The sequence below is a fragment of the Callospermophilus lateralis genome, chromosome 2 (assembly GCF_048772815.1).
Source record: "Callospermophilus lateralis isolate mCalLat2 chromosome 2, mCalLat2.hap1, whole genome shotgun sequence".
Taxonomy (NCBI): Eukaryota; Metazoa; Chordata; class Mammalia; order Rodentia; family Sciuridae; genus Callospermophilus; species Callospermophilus lateralis.
The window spans coordinates 43,114,233-43,139,558 of NC_135306.1; the positions used below are offsets into that span (position 1 = coordinate 43,114,233).

Sequence of the window (25,326 nt, forward strand, 5' to 3'; positions counted from 1 at the left end):
TGTCACACAGGAGATGGAAAAGGGATCTCATTTATAGCGGCACTAATACCATTTGTGAAATTTCTGCTTTTGTGACCTAATCATCTCCCAAAGCTCCTACCTCCTTGATATCGTCAGCTTGTGGTTTAGAATTTCAAACACAAAATTGAGGAGGATTATGAACATCCAGTTTATTTCTTTCACCCAGCAAATACTTATTGAGAACCACCATGTTCTGGCCTGCATGAGATGCCAGAGATGTAACTGTGAACAGATTCATTCCTTGTCATTACAAAATTTTTATCCACTGGGAAACAAACAGAAAAGACTATAAGACGATTCTTTTGTAATCCTTTCAATCTTTTGAATACATGAATGGAGCTGCCCAGGTAAGTACAGTACCTCCCATGCATAGGGAACAGACACTGCTATCTCCATGTGGGAATTTTAGTTCCCAGATATGCCAGGTTTTCTGAGGAAAGCTAGAATTCTTGAACTTCATATTATTATTTCCCAATTTTTAAATAAAATGTTAGTGGTCACAGCTAACACTAGTACAGGTAAATCAGGTTCATAGCACATAACTTTGATACCATGGGAGGAAAAGCCACTTTGCTTCTGTGGTGTTTGTCTTCAGAACATACCAATGCTATCTGACTATCAAGATTAAAACATCAGACAAGGGCTGGGGATGTGGCTCAAGCGGTAGCGCGCTCACCTGGCATGTGTGCGGCCCGGGTTCGATCCTCAGCACCACATACAAAACAAAGATGTTGTGTCCGCCGATAACAAATAAATAAATAAATAAATATTAAAATTTTAAATAAAATCAGACAAAACCTAAATGAGGAACATTCTGCGAAGCATCTGAGCAGCATTCCTCAAAATTCTCCAGTTCTTGGCCTGGCACAGTGATGTATGCCTGTAAACCCAGTGGGCTGGGAGGCTGAGGCAGGAGGATGACTGATTCAAAGCCATCCTCAGCAAAAGCAAGGTGCTAAGCAACTCAGTGAGACCCTGTCTCTAAATAAAATACAAAGTCAAGTATAATTGTAGGGGAAGTACAGAGTGTTACGACATGCCTAACTTGACTGAAGGTGTGGTGGGCAAGGAGGAAATTCTTGGGGAAGTGATAGCTTAGTTGAGGTTTGAATAACAAATGGGAGTTAGCCACACACAAAAAAAGAGAAATGAGGAAGAGGTTTCCAGCTGCCAATCCTCCTGCATGTAAAGACACCCAGAAGGGAACAAGCCAGAGCATCTTAGCTCCAAGAGTCTGGAGTTCTGTATACAAGTTGAGAGGATTCAGAAAATGAGGATGGAGAGATACATGTGTGTGAATGAATGTATGTTAAATAGCTTTGATTTCACCTTGGAGGAAGTAGGAAGCTGCTTTATTGTTTTATGTAGCAAGACAGATTTCCTGGTTAGATTTGCATATTAGCAGATCCCATTCTTGCCACATGGATATTGGAAATTAGAAATTGGATTAGAAGAAGGAAGCTCGGTTTTGGAGAGCCACATAAGCCAGGCAGGAGGTGATGGTAGATTGAGCTAGGGAAGAGGCTGTTGAGAGTTGGAAAGAAATTTATGAACTAGAAACTATTCAAGTAAGACTTAGTACTAATTGCCCTTCACATAATGGGAGAAAGATTTTGCTGGTGAATAAAGAAGTTTTATTTATGAATATACTCACAATATCACATCCAAGATAAGGAATCTAGGTCATTTTCAAATTCTGGGGCTCATGATCAAACTAGTGGTTCTCTAACCTAACTTGAAGTTCACTAACATCTTGTTCTCTGCTTGTTCCATCTCATGCATTGGGACCATTTGATTTTCTGGAAACTGGGCGGGTTTGCATGAGTGAGGGATTGTTTTCAGTGGCTTATGTTGTCCATCCACAGTAGACACTTTTCTCAAGTTTTCTTAATTGGCTTCCACCCATGTGCATGCCATGTGAGAGAGGGCAAGATGGCGAAGGCAGCCATTCTGGAGAGGAGCAGAGGGGAGCCTCTGATGGCTGAGAAGTGGCACTGAGGGAGCAGCAGGAAGTGTGACAAGCAGGCACACTGTATTTACAGTCACTCCTTTGGGTGGCTGAAACAGCACTTCCTGTCCCTGGAAAATAGCATGTCTGGAAGAATTAACAATCCGTTTAGAACAGATAATCACAGGTTAGTCTCTTTTCCTTTCTTTGAGTCTAACCACCATGGTAGGTTGGAGGGTAGCACAAGGGAGCTAAGGAAAGGCAGAGAAAGGGAGGTGGAGAACAGAGTAGTAACCAGTTTATTTCTAACCATTTGCAGCTGTCAGTTTGTTTGGGGACTTTTTAAAAAATATATATATAAAGGCAGAGGAACAAAGTCTTGCAGCATGGGATTGTTTTCTTTGGCATGATGAACAGACACTTTCTTGAGGAACATATTGAGATAACACAAAACATCTGCTAGAAGGAATTGGTCCTCGGCAGCTGAATTCATCGGCATCAGCAAGAGCATGAGGCTTCTTTTGATAAATATATACCCGTAGATAGTTACATTTTGCAAGAGGTGGGGAATGGGAATATTCATATGAAGGAGGAGGAAAGTAAACTATGAGGAGGGGACTGCATATTTTTAAGAAACATCTGTATTCATTTTTTCCCCTCATGATCCAATTGTGTTTTGTTTTGCAAGATTTTGGAAATAGTGTGTTCTCTGCCACGCTGCCAGAAGAGGTCTGTTTTCTTTTCCCACGTGTGTGGGATGTTGTTTTTATTCATGAGCTATTGAAAATGAGTGATTTTTATGACTTGTAGAGGGATTTTCACATGTGGCACCCCTGTTCCTGGACTCCAAAGACAGAAAGAACAGTGCCAATGTTCTCAGAAATGAATAGCAGTTTAAAGGATAAAAGTGGACGTTTCCTGTCACTGTCATGATATGCCATCAGGGGTCCCCAAAAGATTGGCCAGCATTAGCTTTTGTCATGTATCACGTAGAAGCTCCCAGGACAGCTATTGTAATGTTCCCATATATCGCATTTCTTCTTATCAGATTTCCAGGAAAGAGTTTGTCCTTTGGGGAAAAGGCAGCTTCACTTCCTGTTCTACTTGTTCTCACCTGGTACCATGATGAGGAAGAACCATCTCTAAGGTTCAGCTGCCATTCACTGGATTCCTCTGTGTGCCTGTGGCATAGGGCTTCAATCACTTGAACAGCTGGTATCAGTGTCACTATTCCTCAGATAAGGAAACTGAACCTTTTGGAAGTTAGCAGATTTGCTCAAGGGCAAGCAAGCATGGAAGTTCACAGCTGGAATCTAAACCCAAGTAGGAGCATTCCAGAGCCAAATACTTAACCAGTGTCCTTAACCCTGGCACAAAACTTTGGAGAAGTAAGAACCAGACAACCCTTTCCTACCTTCATCTTTTAATAAGTTTTGTTTCCCTAATTCTGACAAATGGATTGGAGCAAGATAAAAGGAGCCATGTGGACTCTGCAAAGCTTCCTGGCAGAGTGGAAAGAGTAGAGGCTTTGGAATCAAGGCAGACTTGAATTCAGATCCCTTTCTATCATGACTTAGCTCTGTAAGTCCTAAAAGTTTGCCCCATGATCTTTCTGAGTTTTGATTTCAGGTAAGCAGATGGCAGAGGAGTTTGACTCTCATTCCAAGAGGTATCAAGTATTGATTTCACACCCGTCCCACTCAAGGCTTCCTGCTGGGCGCTAAGGAGACCATTTTGAGACTGACCCAGCCCCTGTGCTCAGGGAGATTGAAGGCCGGGGGCGGTTGGGCACAGACCTGAGGCAAGGATGCCCACAGATACTGTGGGGTCACCACTTGTGATCTGTGCTCAGGAAAATTTCAGGAGCAGGGCAGCAGATGCCAGAGACCCTGAATGTGGGATAAGGGAAGATTGAGCTAAGGCCTAAAGAAAGAAGGGACATTGATGAAGGAAAGAGAAAGGGTGGAATATCTTCCAACTGCTTGCAGAACTGGAGGTATTTGAGGGCAGTTTTCTGGGGTCCATGGAGACAAGTCCTAAGCTCCATACCTCCAAAGCCCAAGTTCAGCCTAGCACTGACCACAGGAGAGAGTCTCGTTGGCAAGCATCAGCCTTTCTCTTCAGAAGCAAAGAGAAAACCATGAAAACAGGACTGAGCAGCCCATCGCTCAGAAACACCCCCCAGATCTTGTCTGGCTTTGTCATCCAAAGCATTTACACATTGTGTAAGGGACTCTCCCTTTGTGGTCTTGGTAACAGGATAAAAAGAATAACACAAGCCACATGGGCAACTGATTTCCTCTCTGGAGTGCCCCCAAAGGAAGAATTGAATGGGGCACTTGAGGACTTAGTGAAAAGGAGGGAAGAGGAGAGATAGAAGAAGCAAGAAAAATGGCTCGAAGCTGAGAAATTGCTGGAATTTTTATTGAATTTCACTTAGGAAAAAGGATATTTGCTAAGTCAGAGATGAGAGCAAATCCACAGGCGGGCTCCAGAGAAATATTGTATTCCATGCTCCATTTAGCTCTCTCCCTGAATTCGGCTTAGAGATCAGAAAGCTGTGGTTAGACACTGCATAAACTCTGCAGGGCTCTGTCAGAGGCTGGCTTCTTGACTGAGGACCAAATTCTCCTGCTTCCAGAGAGTCCCCAGGCCTGCACTCACCTCCCCCTCCCCCTCTGCCCCAGCTCCAGGGCCAGCCTCCTCCCTGCAATCTCTGGTCCTGCCTTCGGTCTAATTGTTAGGCAATTTCCTGCCGGAATCTCATAGGAGTGACGCGTTTGGATCCTGACCTCTGCCCAGGCGTGTTGGATGCCTGGCCCCATTCTGAAATCAGAGCTCAACCTGGCTCTGTTTCAGGTTCACTAACTCCATTTCAGTAGTGACCTACCCACCAGACCAAGCCACTCCACATGACCTAGGGTCATCCGAGCCTCAGGTCATCTTCCCACACCTGGATGCCTACCATTTCTTTGTGGAGCACCCGTCTAGACTCATTTTCTCATTTCAGGTCAACTTCTTGGACTCTGAAATTTCCCAGCTTTAATCTGAGAGTCACAGGATGTCCTGAGGGTGAGAAAAAGGAAGGGCGAAGAGCATGCTCCAAGATTCAGTGAGTGACTACAAGTCACTTAAAGACTTCTGGTTAGATGCTTTCTATATTACTGATTCATATCTACCTGTCAGGAATTATTGTCATCAGTCTATCTGTGTAATTAAGAGTTCAAAGTCTGAATGCGAAGTCTGGTCAAAGTCTAACTCCAAACCCTTAAGATATATGATTTCAGTTAAGACTGAAATAATTTCAGTTAATATTGTCTGGCATTAACTTTCTAGTGGAGTACAGTGACTGAAAATTAACTCTCATCACCTGAAAAACTGGACTGAAAAGAGAAAGGAGGTTTGAATGATAAAGAGAGGAGTTTCAGATTCCTTCTTGCCACCCCAAAACTGGATCAAAAATATTCTGCATCAGAGAGTTCTCCTCCCAAAAGTAGTGTGCAGCCTTCCAAGCCAGGACTATATCAAGACAGGCAAAAAAAAAAAAAAAAAGCTATATTTCTGCTGTGGGCTTTTTTTCCTCTCCCAAATAGGAGATGATGGATTCATGTCTTGACTAAATAATGCCACTGGTCTTTTCTGATTCAATTTCGATATGATATATCACCTGCCTTGTTCGTACCAGGTATTCTTAAAGAGTAGAATCAAAGTATAAGACAGTCTTTTCCCCCCAGTACTTACAGCAATACATAAGTACATATGTATGAGAAAATAATGTAAAGCAGAGTATAACCTAGTGTTTAATTGAGTATCTGCCACTCTTAAGTTTCTGCAAGTTCAGAATTGATGTATTAATACCAAGACTGCTCTCCTGAAAATAAACATACAGGGAATTTAATCCCAAAGTATGTTGCAAAGAACATTTGGTCAATGGGATATTAAACTAGCTCACAATACAGTGCTTACCATCTGCAAGGCATTAAGGAAAGCTTTTTATATGCATATGTATTCGATCCTCACAAGAACCTCTTGAGTGACAGGTAACATTACTATATCCTGGGTTTTTTGGGATGAGGACACTGAGGTTTAGGATGACTAAACCATTTGCATATGGCTACATTGTTCTTACGTGGTAAAGCCAGAAATGAAACCTGAGCAGACTGATTACAGACTGTTTTAAACCAACAGGTATTATGAGGAAAGGGATTTTTTTGCTACAGGTATTCTGAGATCCTTTACTACACTTGGCTATATTATAAACTTTTATGAAAATGGCATTTTTGCAAATATGTTTGAACTCATGGCCTTCCCTTTTCAGTCAAGATTACCAGGATTATGATTTTTTAAAAAATACATCTTGAAAAATCCTGAAGTAAAGGGCACATAGTATATTATATACTCAAAAGAAGTGGAAAGGGTGGAAGGAGGGGCTTGGCCCTGGTCAGGAGGAAAGCGAATGGTGCCCTGTGGACCACACACTGCCTTTAGCTCAGACTCCACCATGAATACACTGCTCATATTTAGGCTGCCCCTGTCAATAGCCAGGTATCCATTTCAGATAATCCATTAGCCTTTCATTCTTCTTACTATATTTTTTTAAAGAACAACAACAAAAAAATTTTTTTTGAGCTTCTTCTGCAAGTAAGCTAAGTGACACCACTTAACAGGTAAGCTAAGTGACACTCAATCATCTGTCCCCTGGCACCAGAAGGCACAGGATGCACATGAGCTTGGGCTCTGATCTCTATTCCATCTCCTTTAGTTGTGTGGCACGAAGCAAATGTTCTTTAGCTGAGCTAAGCCTCAGGATCCTTGTTTTGACATACAGAAATAACAATACCACTGCTCAGGTTGTTTCTGGAATTCACTGACATCCATGCATATCTCAGGATCACTCAGGGTTCCCTTTTTTTGTGGCCGTTTAATGCAGACTAGATACTTCCTCGCAGCACCAAGAAGAAAATAGATCAGTCAGTTTTCTATCACTGAAGGGATTGGGTCAGTGGATTAACTCTGGCCTTATCTTGCTGCCATAAGGCCAGTTACACAGGATGAGAAATTCCAGAATCTTCCAAAGAGGCGGTTCATACAGGTTCTTTATATCTAGGGGAATGATCCTTTCTACTTCCCATCTTTTGAAGGTTCATTTAAAATACATTCATGTGCGTGCGCGCACACACACACACACACACATCTGAATGTCTGGAAGGTAGGAGAGAAAGGGAGGAAAGGCTTAACATAGTATACGGACTATAGAACTGGCTCCTGAGTGATCAAACAAGTTTCTCAAATGCCTGTAGCTCTCCTATTTTGAACCCCACACTCTGTGGCCTGCATCTTATCTCTAGCTTAGTGGGAAACCCCCTTGGCTCCAGACGCCCTAGAATGCCCAACTGCTGCTCAGCTTTCAGAACTGGCCTGGGGTGATAAGTCATGCCTGCTGAGCTTGTCTTGACTTGAGCCGTTTTCAGCTTTCACTCTTGGAGAACAAAGCACACACAAGGGAAGGAATAGTGCAAGTCAGGCCCAACTGTGTAGCCAGAACCAAGAGATTCCGAGCCTGGGGTTCTACAGTTTTCATTGCTGTGACCAAAATAGCAGAGAAGAACACCTTAGAGAAGGAAAAGTTCACTTTAGGATCACAGTTTCAGAGGTTCTGTCCATGGTTAGTCGATAGCATTGCTCTTGACCGAGGTGAGACAGAACGTCATGTTGGAAGGGCATGACAAAGGAAAGCTGCTCAGCTCATGGTGTCCAAAAATAAGAGAATGGAAGAGGGGCCATGACACTTATAGTCCAAGGGCATCCCCCCAATGGCCTACTCCTCCAGCAACATTTCACCTGCCTACAGTTACTATCCAATAGTCCATTCAAATTATTAACCCATCAAATGGGATTAATCCACTGATGAGGTTACAACTCTCATAATCCAGTCTTTTCACCTTTGAACATTGCTGCATTACCTCACATATGAGCTCCTTGGGGGATATTTTTAGATCCAAACCAGAATACCTATGTATCCAAAGAATTCAGATAGAAAATAACAAAATAAAGCTTAGTTCCAAAGTTCCTACAAAGGTCTAGGCACAGCATATATATTGTTACAAGAATGCTATAAAGTAAATATGTTTATCAATTTTATAATAAACTAGATTGATTACATGACTTGCTGATTCAGCCACTAAGCAGAAGGGCTAGGATATGAAACTAGGTCTTCCAGACTCTGATATCAATTTCTCTCAATCACACTAAAGCTATAACCCAAAGGGAAGTGACAAGGGCAAATGCCATCAAGGCCATAGACAAAGCCAGAGACCAGGTAAGAAACAGAGGACAGAGCCCAGGGGTTCAGAGCTGAGCAGAGGCAGGATGGAGAAAAGCAGCCTGGGAATAATGTGGAGGGATGCAGAAATTGCTGTGAACATCCTCTGTTTATCCTTGATTTTGCCTCACTGTGGTTAGCACATAGGGTGCAGGCACTGCCTTTGGGGCCAGGAAGAGGGACTGGCACAGCTGGAACTCCTCATGTCCCCTGGCAACTGGTGAACCTCCACCAGACTAGAGAGCCAGGGGGAGGGAATGGTAAGCTGAAGAAGTCCAGGTAACCTAGAAAGGAAGGTCTGTGGAGCTGGAGGTGTGGGTAGAGCCCTAGAGCAGCATCATTGGGTTTCAGGGTACCAGGGGCTCATGCCTTTGAAGTCAGGCCACCTGGGTGCAAATACCTCCTCTGTTTGCCTGCTAGGTGAACTTGGGCTGCTGCTTAATTTTCCTGAGTCTATTTACTCATCTGTGAGATGGAAATAATAATTTAAGATGGAAATAATAATTTAAGGGCTGTTCTGAGAGCTCTATCAGCACTTACCAGGGTCTTGGCATGGGCCCTAGAACATATTAAGTGCTCAGTAAATATTAGCTTTCACTCTTAGTCCCAGGTCCACGGTTGTAAGGCCTGGGAAAGAAAAGCACATTTTTCCTTGTAGGCAGCAGAGTACATTAGCTGACTTTCTATTGCCTCCAGATGTGGTTTTCAACCCTGTGGACTTTTTCTGGACCCTTCTTTCTCCATCTCTTTTCTTATGCATACTTATGTTTCTGCACCACTGAAGGGTTAACCTCAGCTGGGTGCAGTGTGGTGCACCTGTTATCCCAGTGACTCAGGAGGCTGATGCAGGAGGATCGCTAGTTCAAAGCATGTTCAGCAACTTAGCAAAGTCTAAGCAACTTAGGAAGGCCATGTCTCAAAATGAGAAATAAAAAGAGGCTGGGGATTTGACTTAGTACTTAAGTTCCTCTGGGTTCAATCCAAAGAAACAAACAAACCAAAGAAACAAACAAACAAAAAAAAAAAAAACAGGAGTAAGCCTCAGGTGCCCCTTTGTGTGGTGCCTCTAACCTAGGCAAGAGAGCCAGTCACACTCCTGATGTACTCACACTTTGAATTTGAGAATCAGCTGACTTGGTTTAAATCCCAGACCTGCCACTTTTTAGCAAGTTGAATCATGCTTCAGAGTCTCAGAGTTGGTCATCTTATGAAATGGGACTAATAAGATCTGGAAGAGTTACAGCACTCATCTTCTGAAGTCAACACACCTATCCTAGCAGGGATTCCATCCCCTCTGGGACTTGGGCTTTGTGGAAGGCTCCAGACCCTCCCTAACCTGAAGCAGGGGTTCAGCGGCCCTGGTCCAGCAGAGAAAGCCCATAGGCTGTGCAAGTGGCTGCCCTCCACCTTCCCCCTGGCTTTACCTCACCCTTACGCTCACACCCCCAGCATCTGTTACCCAGAGAGTCAGATGCCAAGCCTTGCCTGAGACTCTCCCTGGGTTCATTTGATATATTGCCATTTTGTTTTTAAAGAAAAGCCAATATCAGTGCGGGGACCCTGGGGAAGGCAGATCCTGTCACTGCCGACTGCCAGCTGTGTCCTGTCTGTCTCATCCTGCCCTGGGGGACCAGGTGATCCCTTTACAGAGTCTCACAGCAGGCAACTGCCCCAGGTCCCCATGGAGGCAAGGACAGCAAAACTCTGGGCATCCTGGGAACCCGGGGCATTCCCTGAGCAGAGCTCTGCGATTCTGCTGAAAGGCTGGTCATTGTCTGTCTTTTCTTGATGAGGAAGTTTTCCGGAAGCTAGGTGCTCCGGACCTTACCTTGCAGAAAGAAGAGTAGGGAGTCCCACTGAGTGAGTTCCTGTAGAGTTCTAGGCACTGTAGAGGCTCTTACTCATGGTAACATCCTCCCAACTGCATGGAGGGTCTTACTATGACTGTTTTGTTTTGTTTTCATTTCTCTTTTACAGACGAGAAAACAGAGGTTCAATAACTTGCCCACAGTCAAACAGCTGGAAAAGGAGAAGATAAGAATTCAAACAAAGTCTGTTTAACTTAGAAATCCATTACAACATGCTGCCACTTAAAGACAGTGTAAATAATAAGAGTTTAAATAGTGTTTGAGAGGGAGGAAGGAGGTGGGCTTGCCACTCTGCCCTGTGCTGTGCTGCTTTGGCCAAGTTGAGAGCAGTGGAAATCTGAGTGACTCTCCAATCGCTCCCCCTTTCTGTTTTAGGAAACATAACCCCTAACTCTTACCAATGCATAGTATCTGGGGAGTTTGCTGAATTTGCCTACCTCAGAAACAATGTACCTTGGGAGAGGTTTTGGACCAGAATGTGCAAACAAGCTGACTTGCAGATCAAGCCTAACCTAGAGAGATGTTCTGTTTTATCATCTATTTAGTGTTGTATTTTTTTTTCTTAAACTTCCACTTAACATTAAAAAAAAAAAAAAAAAAAAAACACATAGCAGACTCACATAAAACAGCAGGTTTCTGAATTATCTTGAGAAATCAGAAGCTCTAATAACCTTGATCCTCCATCCCCTTCTGGCCTCTTGGGCTAGAGTGCAGCAGCTGCCCCTTGGACAGAAGCAGAAAAGCACTTCCTAACTTGCCACCTCCCCACTGCTCCCTCCTACCACTGTGGTTTCATGCCTTTCCCTCTTTGCTTCTCTAGGTGTTCCCTTCCCAAAGAACTTCCTTCAGATCTGCAAGAAGATCCTGTGCCGCCTTTTCCGAGTCTTCGTCCATGTCTACATCCACCACTTTGACCGGGTCATTGTGATGGGCGCAGAGGCTCACGTCAACACCTGCTACAAACACTTCTATTACTTCGTCACAGAGATGAACCTCATAGACCGCAAGGAGCTAGAGCCCTTGGTAAGTGTTACCCAAATCACCCCCAGGAGCTCAGCCATTTGTCACAGTGCATTGCCAGACCCATGGAAAATGCCTACAATGTTAGCTGGAGAGTTGCAGAACGAGAGGGCTCAGTAGTCAGCTGAGCCCAGAGATGCCAAGATGTCCACTGTTGCCATTAAGTGTCTGAGATTGCTCCCTGAGAGGTGGCATAATGTAGGGGGGATATGGTGGTTTGGGCTGGAGGAAGTAGCTTTAATTCTCAACTCTGAAACCATTCACTTATTTACTTAATATCCTAAGGGGGCATCTTGGATCTCTCATGGTATCACTTACATTATTCACAAGGATGTTTCAGAATTATTTCCTCTATCAGTAAATGAATATTTTAACACCTACTATGTGCCAGCTGCTGGGCATACAAAGTTAAGTAAAATTGCCTTTGAGACAGAGTGGAAGTAAGCCTTAAACAAGAATTAGTGCCATAGAGACTTTGCCCTTCACAGTGAATCCACTATAGTGAAATTATAGTGAATGTATTAGAATTCAGAACACTGAAGATGAAGCACTAGGATTTGTGTATAGGTGAGTGAGGCTTATTTTCACTTTCTTTCTAAGCTACTTTGACCATTGGATTCAAGGGGTGCTTTGGAATTCTAGGACCCTAAAAACTCCATCCCCTTTGGAATCCGTAGGTACTTTAATGTAAACACTTTAATCACAGCAATTTCCACTTGATTGAGTACTTTATTATCCAGTAGCATACTTTGCTTTGTATTAAAATCAACATTTCTTTCTTAAAACAGTTAAAGTGGTAGTTTTGCTTAGTATAGCTCACAGAGCAACCAAAGTTTCATCTGAATTTATTTGAGTGACGTCCGGAATGCTGGGGACAGGATGTCTGTTTTTGCTACCCCGAATCTCCTTATTTACATGTTTTTAATTATAGGTTTTCTATGATGTAGGTACATCTAGGTTGACAGGTCAGACAACTGCCATTGAAAAGATTTTGTTAAATCTCACACAACCCAAAAGCAAGGGTCAGCCAGGAGACCAAGGGAACAAGGAAAAAACGGGCAAGAGCCTTTTCTGGAGTTTCCATGAGAAGGAATGGGAATGGCAGGATAAACAGGTTTAGGGTTCACTAGTTTGAGTAATCTCAGCAGATTCTGGGGCACAGGAGCTGTCCCTACTTGTCTGGTCCCGGCCCTGGGGCTGTTGGTGTGAGAGCCTGGTGGAGGAGGTGGGCTCTGGATTGGCTGGTTTGTATTGGCTGTTGTGTGAACAGTTTGGGTAAGAGCTGTTTACTGTCTCTAGGAATTAGCCAGTGCTGCTGGGAGAGGCAGCGCCTCCAGGATCAATAGGGCCCAGATGTAAAAGAACCAAAATACAAAAAATAAAAGACATGTTTAATATAGTACAGCACCTGTATTTGGCAAAGAAGATATTGATGAACTTTATGTCACCTTCAGAATTTCTCAGTTCACAATCTATGATCGTGCTGTGGGAGTACGTGTCAAAAAATATTTTTCTTTGCATCACTAAACTCTTCTGAAATACAGCAAGACTTTTTGCATACAATTAAGATGTATCAGCCTGGTGCATACCTATAATCCTAGCAGGTAGGGAGGTGGAGGAAGGGGGATCACAGGTTCAAAGCCAGCCTCAGGAATTTAGCAAGACCCTCCCTAAGAAACTTAGCAAGTCCCTGTCTCAAAATAAAAAAAGGTTTGCAGATGTGGATCACTAGTTAAGCACGCCTGAATTCGATCCCTGAAACAAAACAAAAAAAAAAAAGTTACATCATTGGCTAAAGAAAAGCTAACCTTCTTCATTTTCTTTCTCAACAGTTTTCTAGAAAGCTCTGGGTGGGGGCAGAAAATAAGTTATCTCTGTACATAGTTAGAAAACTGAAATAGAAATAAACTAAAATTCATTGATGGTGGAGTTTTACTAGTTTGTCCTTTATAAAGGCTGTTGGGTAAACAGCCACCACAAGAAGAAAAGGTTGCGCAAATAACTCAGGGAAGTTAAAAGACTGGAAACCATTGATAAAGCTAATTTCATAAAATGTCAAGGACAAAAGAAAGATTGGAGAGGGGCCATGTCAATGAAGAAGTGGGGGGACATGGTTCTGCATCTAAGGGTTTGAGTTCAGTTCCCTTTAGTGAGCATCAACAGGTGGAAGAAAAACACCTTCCTTAAAGAAGGCCTGTCCTGAGTGTCCACTTGTTCAGTGTTGCTGAGCTAAAGTAACAGAACATCAGATGGATAGAGCAGAAAGTCAATTTCTCCTTTACGCACAGAAGCATAAAGACCATTATAGGATAAAGCTGAGTATAAATCAGCAAGTAGAGAAAGCCTTTCTTTGCCATCAAAAAAAAGAAAAAAATCTGTTTTCTCTAACTGAAGAAGAACGGCCCCAGGAATTCTAGCACCTCACAGTGCCAGGAGCTGACTTGAAGTCTCAGAGTCACAGGCAGGCCCTGAACAGGCCCACTTTGGGGTCTGAGAGAAAAACTATGATTAGATTAACCAGGAATTATTAACAGTGGAAGTGGGCAAGAAAATATCAGTTTTTCCCCAGGAGTTTATTATTTCTATAAATTTCGTAGGAACAATATTCTTCCTACACTTATGTTTTATTAATTATAGTTATAGGGAAATTAATGTTAGTATTTTTAATACTTAATTTTTCTGAAATGATATATTTGCTTCACCCAAACCAAAACCTATAAAGCACAAGAATAGATGCTGTGACAGTTTTTGAGGATGTGTTATGATGTCAGGCTCTGGATGCTTAATCTGGTGTCTAGGAAGAGTGCTACACTTGTGGATCCTTATTGATAAAACTTACGTTAAGTTGATGGTACTGGAATATCGGACTTCTGAGTCTGCTGTTGCAATGAACACGTTATGATCAGATGTGGCATATCAAATCAATGCATTTTTGTCTGATTTGCCTATTTCAAGTACTCTCTTTGCACAAAGCAAGTTGCTCAGATATTCTACATGCGTAAGAAAGATAGGTTCTCCAGAAGCTTATAAAGCAGGCTGGGAAATAAAATATAATGAATCTCTCCCAACTTCAGCCCTGGAAGGATGAGGAAGAAATCAGTCTGTGCCTTCACATTCTGTTCATACATTCTTTAGACTCTACTAGAGCCAGGGGCCAGAAGGGCAGCCTTTGTCCAGACAGTTTTCTTTAGAAAATTAGCATTCCCAGAGGTTTCACACCACCAGTGGTGCGCTCCTGGAGTCATGCCTTGGGATTCCAGTGTAGAACTCAGAGACCCACCACGTTCTTTCCTCTGTGCTTCCACCACGCACAGCCACCCTCTGCTCCCAGAGACCAACCAGCTGCTTTTTTCTGACGTTGATTGAGTATCTGGCATGTGTTACTTTGAGGATCCAACACACTGAAGGGTAGGAGATTCAGTGTCATACAAGGCAGGAGACAAGACTCAAGACTCTCTGGGTTCCAACCCTGGACTCCTCATTTATTAATTTGCAACCTTAAGTAAGGATACTTAGCTTTTCAAAGCCCCATTTTCTTCATTCATGGAATAAGTATATAGAGTTCTAAAAATGAAATGGGTTAGTGACATGGTAAATGCTTAAGAAATATTAGCTGTTAAATGACAACATAAATGTAAGAAATGTACTTAGCACATAGTATGGAAGAATTACCCTAATTCTTCCCTAGGTTTCTCGGCCTTTTCTCCCTCTTAATGAACCCCTAGGTAGCCTTGAAGCAAGTATAATTAATTGTACTTAAATCAGTCTCTCCCATGGGGCTGTCAGCTCTCTGAGGACTGGGAATAAGAGGACATAAACCTCCATGGTCCCTAGTTCATCATAAATACCTAATATGTTTTTGAATTGGGAAGAGTACTTTAGGGACAAAGGGATTGCACCCCCCGCCATTCCTTTGTACCTTCCTTACCTCAGAACATGCCTGCAGACCTTCACTTAGCCATTTACTTTTTGAAAATAATACTTTACCCAATTTATCCAATTTGTAACAGAGATTAAAAACAAAATAAGGCATAAATGAGTGAAGGGAAGCACTGTAAGCTTCAGACATGACAGAGAAAAAGGTGGCCACAGCCTTCAATGATCTCTGTCCCAGATTCCAGATAGATCACCCAGGAAATGTGGAATGCTCTCACACTGCCTTTGTGTCCTGGTATGCCAAACAGGGTGACCACCCCTACCAATTCTAGCACTGAAAATTCCATGACATGGGAAAAACCTTGGTCCCAGGCAAATTGTGATAGTTGGTCACCCTCTCAGTCCTCTTAGTGGGAATACAGTTTGGAATTCAGAAGCTGGGAAAAGGTCACACTGGCCAGCACAGTGAAGGCCAGCATGTGTGTCAGCCTCCAGGGCTTGCACTGTGGCTCCCACTGGGACCTGCTGCTCCACCTCTGCAGCCAGCAGCCTGGGAACCCAGGGAAACACTTGTCATTTCACTTGCTGTCTGACAGGGAGGGGGAGGCTGGCACACTGACAGATGTGACAGATCATCCGTTTCTCATGTAAATGCATCAGCTGAAGATGACCTGAACTCAAGCAAGTTCAGAGTTGGAGGAAAGGAGCCCAAATGACGCTGGTAATTGGAAAATGGGCCAGGCCCTGATTGAAGAAGCACAAACAGCCAGCAGTATTTTGTGGGCCTTTAACTAAAAACAAAATCAGACTCAATGAGGGTTGTTAGCAGTGCAGTAGCTGTGAATGAAGAGCTGGTTAGGGCAGGAAGGGGAAGAGTGGCAAGGTGGGAAGAACAGACAGGAAGGTACACCCTACTATAGCCGCTGACACTTGAGTGACCTAGGTCCAGAGCCTTCCCATTCTTTCTCCCAGACCCCATTCCTTATTGCTAACCAGGAAAATGATTATACCATCACCCACTTTGTAGAGGTACTGCTGTGAAACCAAGGGTTACAGCAGGGCTATTCTGTTACCTCTGGCTGGGTGCTTGGGCCACAGATCTGTGGTTCAGTCAGTGTTTCTTTGTAGGAGTCCACACACTACCTGCGTCAGAATCCCCTGAGGATGGGGTTTTTAAACATGCAGATCTGAGCTTCGTCCAGGATATGCAAATCAGAATCATCTGGTTTAGTGCCTAATACCAAGCATCCTCAGTGTACGTCTCAAACTGTATCATGCATCGGAATCATCTGCCAAAATGCAAATTCTGATTCCATACGTCTGACAGGATGGGACTTGAGAGTGTTCATTTTGCTCCCAGGTGACAGTGGTGCTGCTGGTTTGCAGACCACGCTTAAAAAAAAAAAAAAAAAAAGACCTGAGAGGAAAATTATCCTCAAATTTCAGAAATACAATTTTTGGCACATTGTCTTTTCTCCTCTAGGATTGCGAGTTAGTTCAGTGGGGCAGGAAAGTGAAACAAAGGAGAAACATCTAAAGATCAGTATTTGCCAGGAGTGCTCCTCAAAAAGCCTGTGAGGAAGAGGGAAAGTCAGCAAGAACGAGGAGGGAAGAGAAGCTCCATCTGAGAGGCCTTCAAAGCCCAGTCCTACTGGTTCTTTCTCCTCAGTCTTCCCACGTGGTGTGACACCCATGGTTATGTTCTCACCATGGGCAAGTGTCTTCAAGAAATAAGCAGCGACTCCCTTTCTTGACTTCCAGATACTTTGTTAACTCTTCTGCTATTTCTTACCCTCACACTTGTCGCCATTACTTCAGAGAGGTGTGGTGGGCAGTTTTTAATCATGTGAGCCACATTCTTCTCCATTTTGTCATTCTGACATTTTGTCACACTGGGGCACTGGTCCCACCCCACCTACAAGATTGCCAACTCTTGACGAATGATTAACATTCATACTAGGCTTCATCCCTTTAAGACGGAAACTTTTTAAAGCAGTTTGAGGACTAGACATTTGAAGACCAAAGATGTAGAAAGCCTCACATCATGAAACCCACCATCTGAGCCTAAGCAAAAGCAGACCTTGTGTTCCCTTAAGACATGGCCAGATTGTGCCTGTACTTCCCTTGGAGAAGCTTGGGTGAGTGCAGTAGCCAAGATTGGCCTGCAGTGGCAAGATCAGGTCAGGGCTTGAAAAGAAGCAGAGCCTCTCACATGAGCCAAGCAGCTCTCCACAATAGCTGGCAATGAAAAGCCATTGTAGGGTCTTTGAAAAGACCTTTTCTTTTGAAACATCATCTGTACAAAAGCCTGCAGACTGCTTTTTGTTAGGCAGGTTCCTTGACTTTCAGCCAAATGGCTCAAACATGGACACAGCCTTTGTAGAAGAAAGATCTTCAGCCCATGAGTCTGGCAAATTTGGCCTTTACAATGGCATTTCCACTATTAAGTTACCACATTAGTTGTCTGATCTGGAGCAAGGCTTGTAATGTCTCTGGGCCTCTGTTTTCCCATCTGTAAAAGAAATAATCTCTAGAGTCCCCCATGTTGACTGACTGAGATTACCATCTTTGACATGTCTCAAGGCTTGTTATCTTCTATCCAAGCTAACCTCTCTCTGCTTAGAGAGGCCTTCGTGGATTTTCATGGATTAAAGCCCATCATGGTACAGTCAGTAGCTGGAGTCTGCATCCACAGGACTTTTTCTCTTTGGATGATGTGCATATGTGTGTGTGTGTGTGTGTGTGTGTGTGTGTGTGTGTGTGTGTTGGTATTAGCTAGTGGTTGGTTGCTTAGGGCAACCCAAAAGCCCAGAGGTGAGATGTAGAGCCTGCCAGAGATCATTTTAGGAGCTTTGGCAGATAAATTCAAATGTGTCAATTTGAAAAATAGCAAAGAAATATGTCATTATTCTCAGGGAGCTGCATTGTGCAAACTCAGCCGCATGTCTTTGCCAGTTCTATTTATTCATCCCTGTTGATGTCCAGGGAGCTTTTACTTCTGTTTTGTAGTATGGTAGGTGATTGGTTTGGGGTTTCATTTTTCTGCTCTTTATTGTTTGCTTATTTTTTTTTTTTTTTGTTGTTGTTTGTATTTAATCAGGTCAGGGGTAAGATATGGTTCAATTAATTTCCAGGCCTAAAAATATAATCAATTAGGGTTGAAAATGGTGCCCAAAGGAAGTTGTCAGCACTTAATGTTAAGTAATAAAAGCAGGTTCCAGCGCTGTATTGGAGAATCATTAATCATATGTCCATAGTGGAAAAAGAAAATATAGCAAAAAATGTCAATAGTGATTCTCTCTGGATGGAATTATGGGCAATGCTTCTTTTTGATACTTTCTGGGGCTTTCCAGGTTTTCCATCACATACATGTATCATTTATGTAATCAGTAACCCTCAAGCATGTAAAAGGCCTTTACAACAAAGACTGGAGCTCACAGGACAAGCGGCCTATAGGTCCAGGACTGAGAATTATGTTGGCTCTCTCCTATCTCTGGTGATTAAAACTAAGTGAAAATAAAAGGCTCAGATTCCTTAACTTGATCTGAAGAGATTTGTTTATATTGATTTTTCTAACTTTAAGTTTTGAAAGAGAAAAAAAGGGATTTGTTAAAAAGAAATTAATCCATACCAAGTAATGGCCTTTACACAATTGATTACATTTAAGGATAAGTGCATGAACAATAATTAGAAATAATTTTTAGCTTAAACTATAGTTAATTATATTTAACTCCAATCCATCCTTATTAAAATATTAGCAAAACTCAAGCCCAGAAAGTACTAAGGAACAAACCTCTGTCCTGGTCTCACTCAGATTTCCATTTTATCATTTTTATTTTCTACTAATGTCCATGCCCCCTCCTGCTTCACACCATCCGATATCTCTGATTGATCCTTCCTTTATATGGGGGTTGATATTCTAATTACAACAAATTCTCAATATTTAGCCATTTTGTTTAGATTTTAAAATGCAGGCTTAAAAACAATTAATATATTCCCATAACTCTCTTTTTCTGTTTTGAATTGCTATTGCATCCAATTCTCAGGTGCTGGATTATTGTGGTGCTCTGCAGGTGCCCATTATGGCAGCCTGAGAATGTTTAGAATTGCGTGCACACTTCCACCCTCTCTCTGACCTCGGCTGGGGAGATGGTTTATGGGCTGCCTCTGATTTGGCCTGGAGCAGAGTGCCTTTTACACCATTCAGTAAACCTTTATTACTTGCTGCTGGCCATGTGCTGAAAATCAAGGGTTCCTATCTTCTAGGAATTAACTGGAAGTTTTCCTTTTACTCCCATCGTTACTCATTGTTACCCAAAGTATTTTCCTCAGAACCTACTAGATCTAAGGGAGGTCAAAAGAAATTATATGAAAAGGGAGTTCCATGGTCAGGTAAGTATGGGAAACACTGAGTTAATGCTGCAATTCAGGTCTCTTCAATTTGCTAATGTGCATCCTGACTCTCTAAGAAAGACATAGAATGTGCAGCATTTCTTTGATCAAGGAATCTCTTCCACCAAGCATTCTGTAAGTCTGAAGCTCTGAAATACCGTTTGGGAAATTCTGACTACACAGTCTTATGTGATCTACCTTCTGTACTATAAGCCCCTATTAGGGCTGCTGGGTGTCTATTAAAGAACACGTTTGTATGTCAGATACTGTGCTGAGCACAGAGTAACAGTCAAGTAACACACATCTCCATTCTGTAAGAAGCTTACATTTTCAAAGAATGATATCCTTTTGTCTAATTCTTAGAGCTGTACCACCTTAAATGGTAGCCACTAGCCATATGTGGCCATTTAAACTAAAATTAATGAAAGTAAAATATAATTTCTCAATCTTGCTAGCCACATTTCAAATGCTCAAAAGCCACATGTGATGACTAGGGCTGTTTGCAGAAATTTGTGTGTGTGTGTGTGTGTGTGTGTGTGTGTTGAACATTTGAACTATTTGAACATTTTCATCATCTTGGAACATTCTGTCCAACACTTCCAGATCAAATGTTCTGTCTTCAAGAGGTCCTTCCCACAACACACTAGGGATACCCTCCCACCACTGATGGCTGCCCATGTATTCTAAATTGTTCCTATGCTACCTGAATGGGGCATTTCCATTTTGTTCTTTAAGCCCCTGGTATGGTCTGCTTCTCTTTGCTAAGCCACTTCTCTCCCACTTTACAGGTACAGAATAGATAAAACTCAAAGCTGTCAGCTTAACATTTCTCCACAGGACTCACATCAGACCTTCCATGTCAGGAAAGAGCTTAAAATATTAGGAATGCTGTTGGTCTCTGGGATTTCTTTATTGAATTTCACTGCCTCTCTTTCTGTGTTCTACAGTGTTGGAAATTGCTGCAAAATGTCAATCGCAATAGGGATTAATTCATCTTCCTGAGCATTTATATGAAAATGTGAATGAATAGTCAGTATGGCTTGGTGCCCAAATGCAAGCCTGCCAAATTTTGGCTGCTATGTGTGGTCTAGACTAGTTCAAATTTCCCGGCCAGATAAGACCAGATTCTTTGGCTCCAAAAACCATCAAATGAGTATTTTGGCTTGAAGGAAGGAAGGATTTACTTATTGAAATGTAACACTGTTTCTTCTCTCATCACCCATCTGTCCCACCAAGATAAAGGCATGAGGATAAGATTACAGACAGGCTCCCATCTAGGGTCTCACATGGCCACTTGTATGGTCTTAGAACCTTTTCTCATGATGTAATCTTATGTATGAAGGTCAGATATGCAAGCCATTGGCAAAGGTACAGCTATATGTAGTAGAGGGACAGAGTAAGAATCAATACTAGCTCCACCATGTTAGTGTTAATAGATTCCAATTATAGCATGAATCTAACTGGAAAAACAAATAAAAATAAATGCATGCAGGTAGATCTAAATGAAAAGAGATATAGTCTATTCCAAAAGGAACTTGCCAGCATTCCTTGAATGATGGGCCATGTGTTGTCACCTCCAAGCCATTCTGTATACAAAACACTCCACCTCGTGTTCTCCTAAGTCCTGCTAATTCTGCAGGTCTCAGCTTACCTGTCCCTTCCTAGGGGATGACTATCCTTCACTCTACAAGTTAGTTCCCTGCTCACTCCCAGGGTGCCCTGATCCCAGAGAGGGTAACCAAGATGGAAGCCATCATCTTTTATGGACTAGTGTCCGAAATGGTAAAGCATGCTTTCCACCCTTTTCTATTCATTTAGAAATCCCCTGCCTCAGTGAAAACTCCCATTACCTCATTGTGATCTCTGCCTCTTCCCCTTCCTGGGAAGAAGCCAATCTAGCCAGTTGTCTCTGCTTTCTCACTTCCCTTTCAATTCACTGTAACCTGCTGTCCACTCCAGAAACCTGCTCTTTCCACTGAAGTAGGATCCTGTGGCCCTTGTGCTCTTACGCCCAGTACATGAAAGAAGCAGCCGAAATATTATTCACTGATAATTCATGCTATTGGAGAGTTCTTAAAAATATTGTACTGAGTAAAAGAAACCAGATGCAAAAGGCCCATGCAGTTTGATTCTGTTTATGTCAAATTCTAGAGCAGTCTAATCCAGTGTGTCAGAAAGCAGATCAGTGGTTGGCAGGGGCCCCAAACTGGTCAAGGGACCTGAATACAAAGGGGCAAGGGAGAATTTTCAGGAGTGATAGAAACACTGTACCTTAATTATGGTGTTAGTTACATGGGACCAGACATCTGTCAAAACTCATCAAAATGTGCATTTAAATAAAAGCATATTACTGAAGACAAAATATACCTCAATAAATTTTATTTTAAAAAGTATTCTTAGGAAATGCACCCAACATATTTTTAAAACACCTTCAGTATTCAGAAGATCAATGTTTTGACAAGTCTTTGCTGAAAACTTTTGACTTCCTTGCTGCCTGGGTAATTAGTAAGACAAAACTAAAAAAGTAGCAATTCATCTCTAAGGGTCAATTAGAATATCTGCATTTCAGTTGGTTATAATAACAAAAAGGTGATCCATGTCACAGAGAAAGACATGAGGAACCCACTGGCAGGAAACTTTTTGTTTAGCTCTTTGTCAGTCTCTTACTATACATTTTAAAGTTAAAAGCATCAGACCTAAACATCAGGCTCCAAAGCAGCTGGATGGAAAGGCCTGTGTGGGGTTCTTCAGAGGGTGCCCAGAGGAGTCAAACCGCTCATCTCTCAGCCTTCTTACTGGCCCCAATGGATGCCATGACTGAGAAATGCATCTGTCTCCCAGGGCCCTAAGTCCCCATACACCATAGCTGTTCCAGGTATGCAAACAGGTGTTTACAGGCGGTTTCTCTCTCTCCTTGCTTCACATCACCTGAGGCAATTTCAGGTATACCAATTCTCAGGCTCTATCCCAGCCTTAAATCAGAATCTCCAAGATAAAGTAAAGCTCTCCAGGTGGTTCGCATAGACACCCTAGGTATGCCCCAGTAAGATTATGAGTGGGGCTTTTCAAATTTTTTCCTGTACACGAGCATCTGGGGAGCTTGTGAGGGACCTGGATGCATGGGCTGTGCTACTACATATGATGCCTCAGTATGTGGCTCGCGGGTCTGCATTTTTAATAGGCACCCAGGTAATTCCAATGCTTGTGATCCAGGCAGCCAATGCGTTGCTCATGGTTGAAGGACTCAAATGAGATAATGGTGTGTAAAGAGCTGGCGCCAAGTGCTAAGATCACTCAAAAGACATGATGACCCCTGCCCTCAGCACATTTAATGGCTGTGAATCCAAAGATCCAAACCCTTAGCCTACAGAAGCCAGATAGGTAATGAATATGACTTAACAGGTCACACCCTGAGGGAGCATCCACCATGCATCTCCAGCTAATGGTTTCATTGTGGACATAGACACCCAGTGTTTCCAAACCAAAGGCAATTAGAACATTTTAGGTGAAGAATTTTAAGTGGTGGCAATTAATTAGAGCAATTCTTTTATTTCTAAATCTCAGGCATAAAGTGTTCCTTCTAGGAGTGCAGATTTGCTCAGGAGTTATCCATTCACCCTCAGATGGAGCCCCTGGGAAGTAAGAGAGGTTCTGGCCCATTACAACCTGGCTACCCATATACAGTGTCTACACTTACAGTACTGTTTTAAGAAATTTTCTTGATCTTGAAAATCCAGAATTTGCAAGCAGATGAAGTGAAGTATTTGTGTGTGTGCTGGGAACAGAGGGGACAACTGGGTTGTATAGGGCTTGGATGAAGCAGACAAGACAGGTCATTTGATGGAGTTAGTGTCAACTTCATAACATGTTGCCTTGTACTGGAGGGGTACTGCTGGTCTGCAGTGACTGTTTTGCTGAAGACACCAAGGGATACAGAGCATGGCTGTTCCTTTGTCATCAGCTTCACTGCCAGTTGGCATTGAGAGTGTTGACCCCGTCGCTGCCAGGCCCGGGCTGTGAGCAGCTGTTGCTATTGTGTGCGCTCCACACAGAAGAGTCTTCAGAACCAACCCCACACCCCCCGTGCTCTGAGGAGCTGGTGGAAAGCACCAGAGTGCTCGCAGCACACGCTGAGAGGTTTTAACCTATGGATCTTTGGAAAACTTGGCAAATTGACGGGAAATGGTTATGATGTTTGACCACATGCACATTCAGCTTTAGCTTTACAGCCCAGTGATTAAAGATGAAGACTTCTCATTAAGGTTGGCACTCCTGCCCATGGCTGAACTCCATTTTCAGCTTAAGGTTTCTATTGTGGTTTTTTTCTTTCTTTGGAACTCACTCTTTAACAGCCTTCCTCTGTGCACTGCAGGGGACTCTCAGGAGGTGCTCAGGGATTGTGCTGGTTGCCTGTGGTGTCACTGGTTTTCGATGGCGAAGTTCTAAGCAGTTCTCAGACATAGTTATTCTATTTTGGTTTCTTTTTCTGGTGAAAGGGTACTCGGCATTTTGTGCTGATAGAGATCATTCTAAATGGAAGAGTTTTTAAAAACATTTTTAATTCCAAGACAGGCAGCAGGAACAGAGGGAATTAAATTAGTTGGAAATGGATATTTTCTGGTAAACACATGTACATGCATAAGCACTTACTGTCACAAGCACACACGCGAACACACAGTAGTGTTAATTTTTTCCCAATAAATCTTCAAATCTTCCAAAGCCCCTTCTCTGAGAACTTTTTAAAAAACTTTTTGCTAATGGAATTGTATGTAAAAATCTTCCTTTTTGAAGATTTAATTTTTTCCAAAATCGATAGCTATGAAGCTTTCAAAATGTTTTTTAATTGTGATAAAATATATATATAAGATAAAATTTATCAACTATGTAACATGCACAGGTCAGTGGCATTAATTTTACTAACCTTGTTGTGCAACCATTACTTACCATCCAGCTCTAGATCTTTCCTTCTTGAGGCCTGTAATTTTTATTTTTATTGTTGCTGTTTCTCACATATGAGCAGGTCTTAGGAGATACAATTGAGGCCAGAACTGGGAACCAAAAGTATGCAAAGAAAAAGGACAACTTTTATTTCTTTTGGACTGAGGTAGTGCTACTACAAACTGCTACCTACCAATACATTAGGCAATTTCCCTTTTCTATTGAGAGTAAAACACAGAATAACCACAATAGCCCATAATGTTCCTTATTGCTAAAAAGTCTAAAATTCCATTCTCATAATAAGATATCAGAAGAACAAATGAATAAGGAAATCCACTAGGTAAAAATCACCTTTAGCCTGGTAGGCAGAATTCTTAAAGGTATAGCTCATATCATATCCATACTCCTGAGACTGAGAATAAGGAAATAAAAGGACTTGCCCCTCCCCCTTCCTCTGAAGCCTTAGGCATCTACCTGCCAAGGACTGCAGGTATGCTGAGCTCTCTCCTTTCTTGCCTCAGGTGTGTAGGAACTTAATGGTGTGGCATGACTGGTCTCCTGAGATAGGAGAAATAATGGGCTTTTTATTGCCAGATCAATTTTGGAAAGAAAGATTGGGCATCCATTTGTAACCATGTGGACTTTATAGAGCCCCTCTGGTTGTGGTGTTGGCCTGGTGCAGGGCAGGCTCAGCAAACATTTTCTGAAGAGGGCCCAGTGCTGAAAGTTTGGGCATATAAGCCATATAGTCTCTGTCGCCACTACTCAGCTCTGCTGTTGAGGTATGGGAGCAGTCACAAACAATACAGAGCCCCTGGGTGTGGCTGTGTTCCTGTAAGATTTGTTTATGGACATTGAAATTTTAATTTCATATGATATGCACATGAAATAGTCTTTTGATTTTTTTTTCAACTGTTGGAAAATGCAATCACATTCCTAGT

General features: G+C 42.5%; 1 protein-coding gene across 2 annotated transcripts in view; it reads left to right on the forward strand.

Annotated features, from left to right (window-relative positions):
• Mob3b (MOB kinase activator 3B) overlaps window positions 1-25,326 on the forward strand; it is a 185,925-nt gene that overhangs the window by 143,147 nt on the left and 17,452 nt on the right. For both annotated transcript variants that reach the window (XM_076845927.2, XM_076845928.2), the window contains exon 3: window positions 10,980-11,182. In XM_076845927.2, the coding sequence (XP_076702042.1) occupies window positions 10,980-11,182 (203 nt within the window). The remainder of the gene's footprint in view (window positions 1-10,979; window positions 11,183-25,326) is intronic.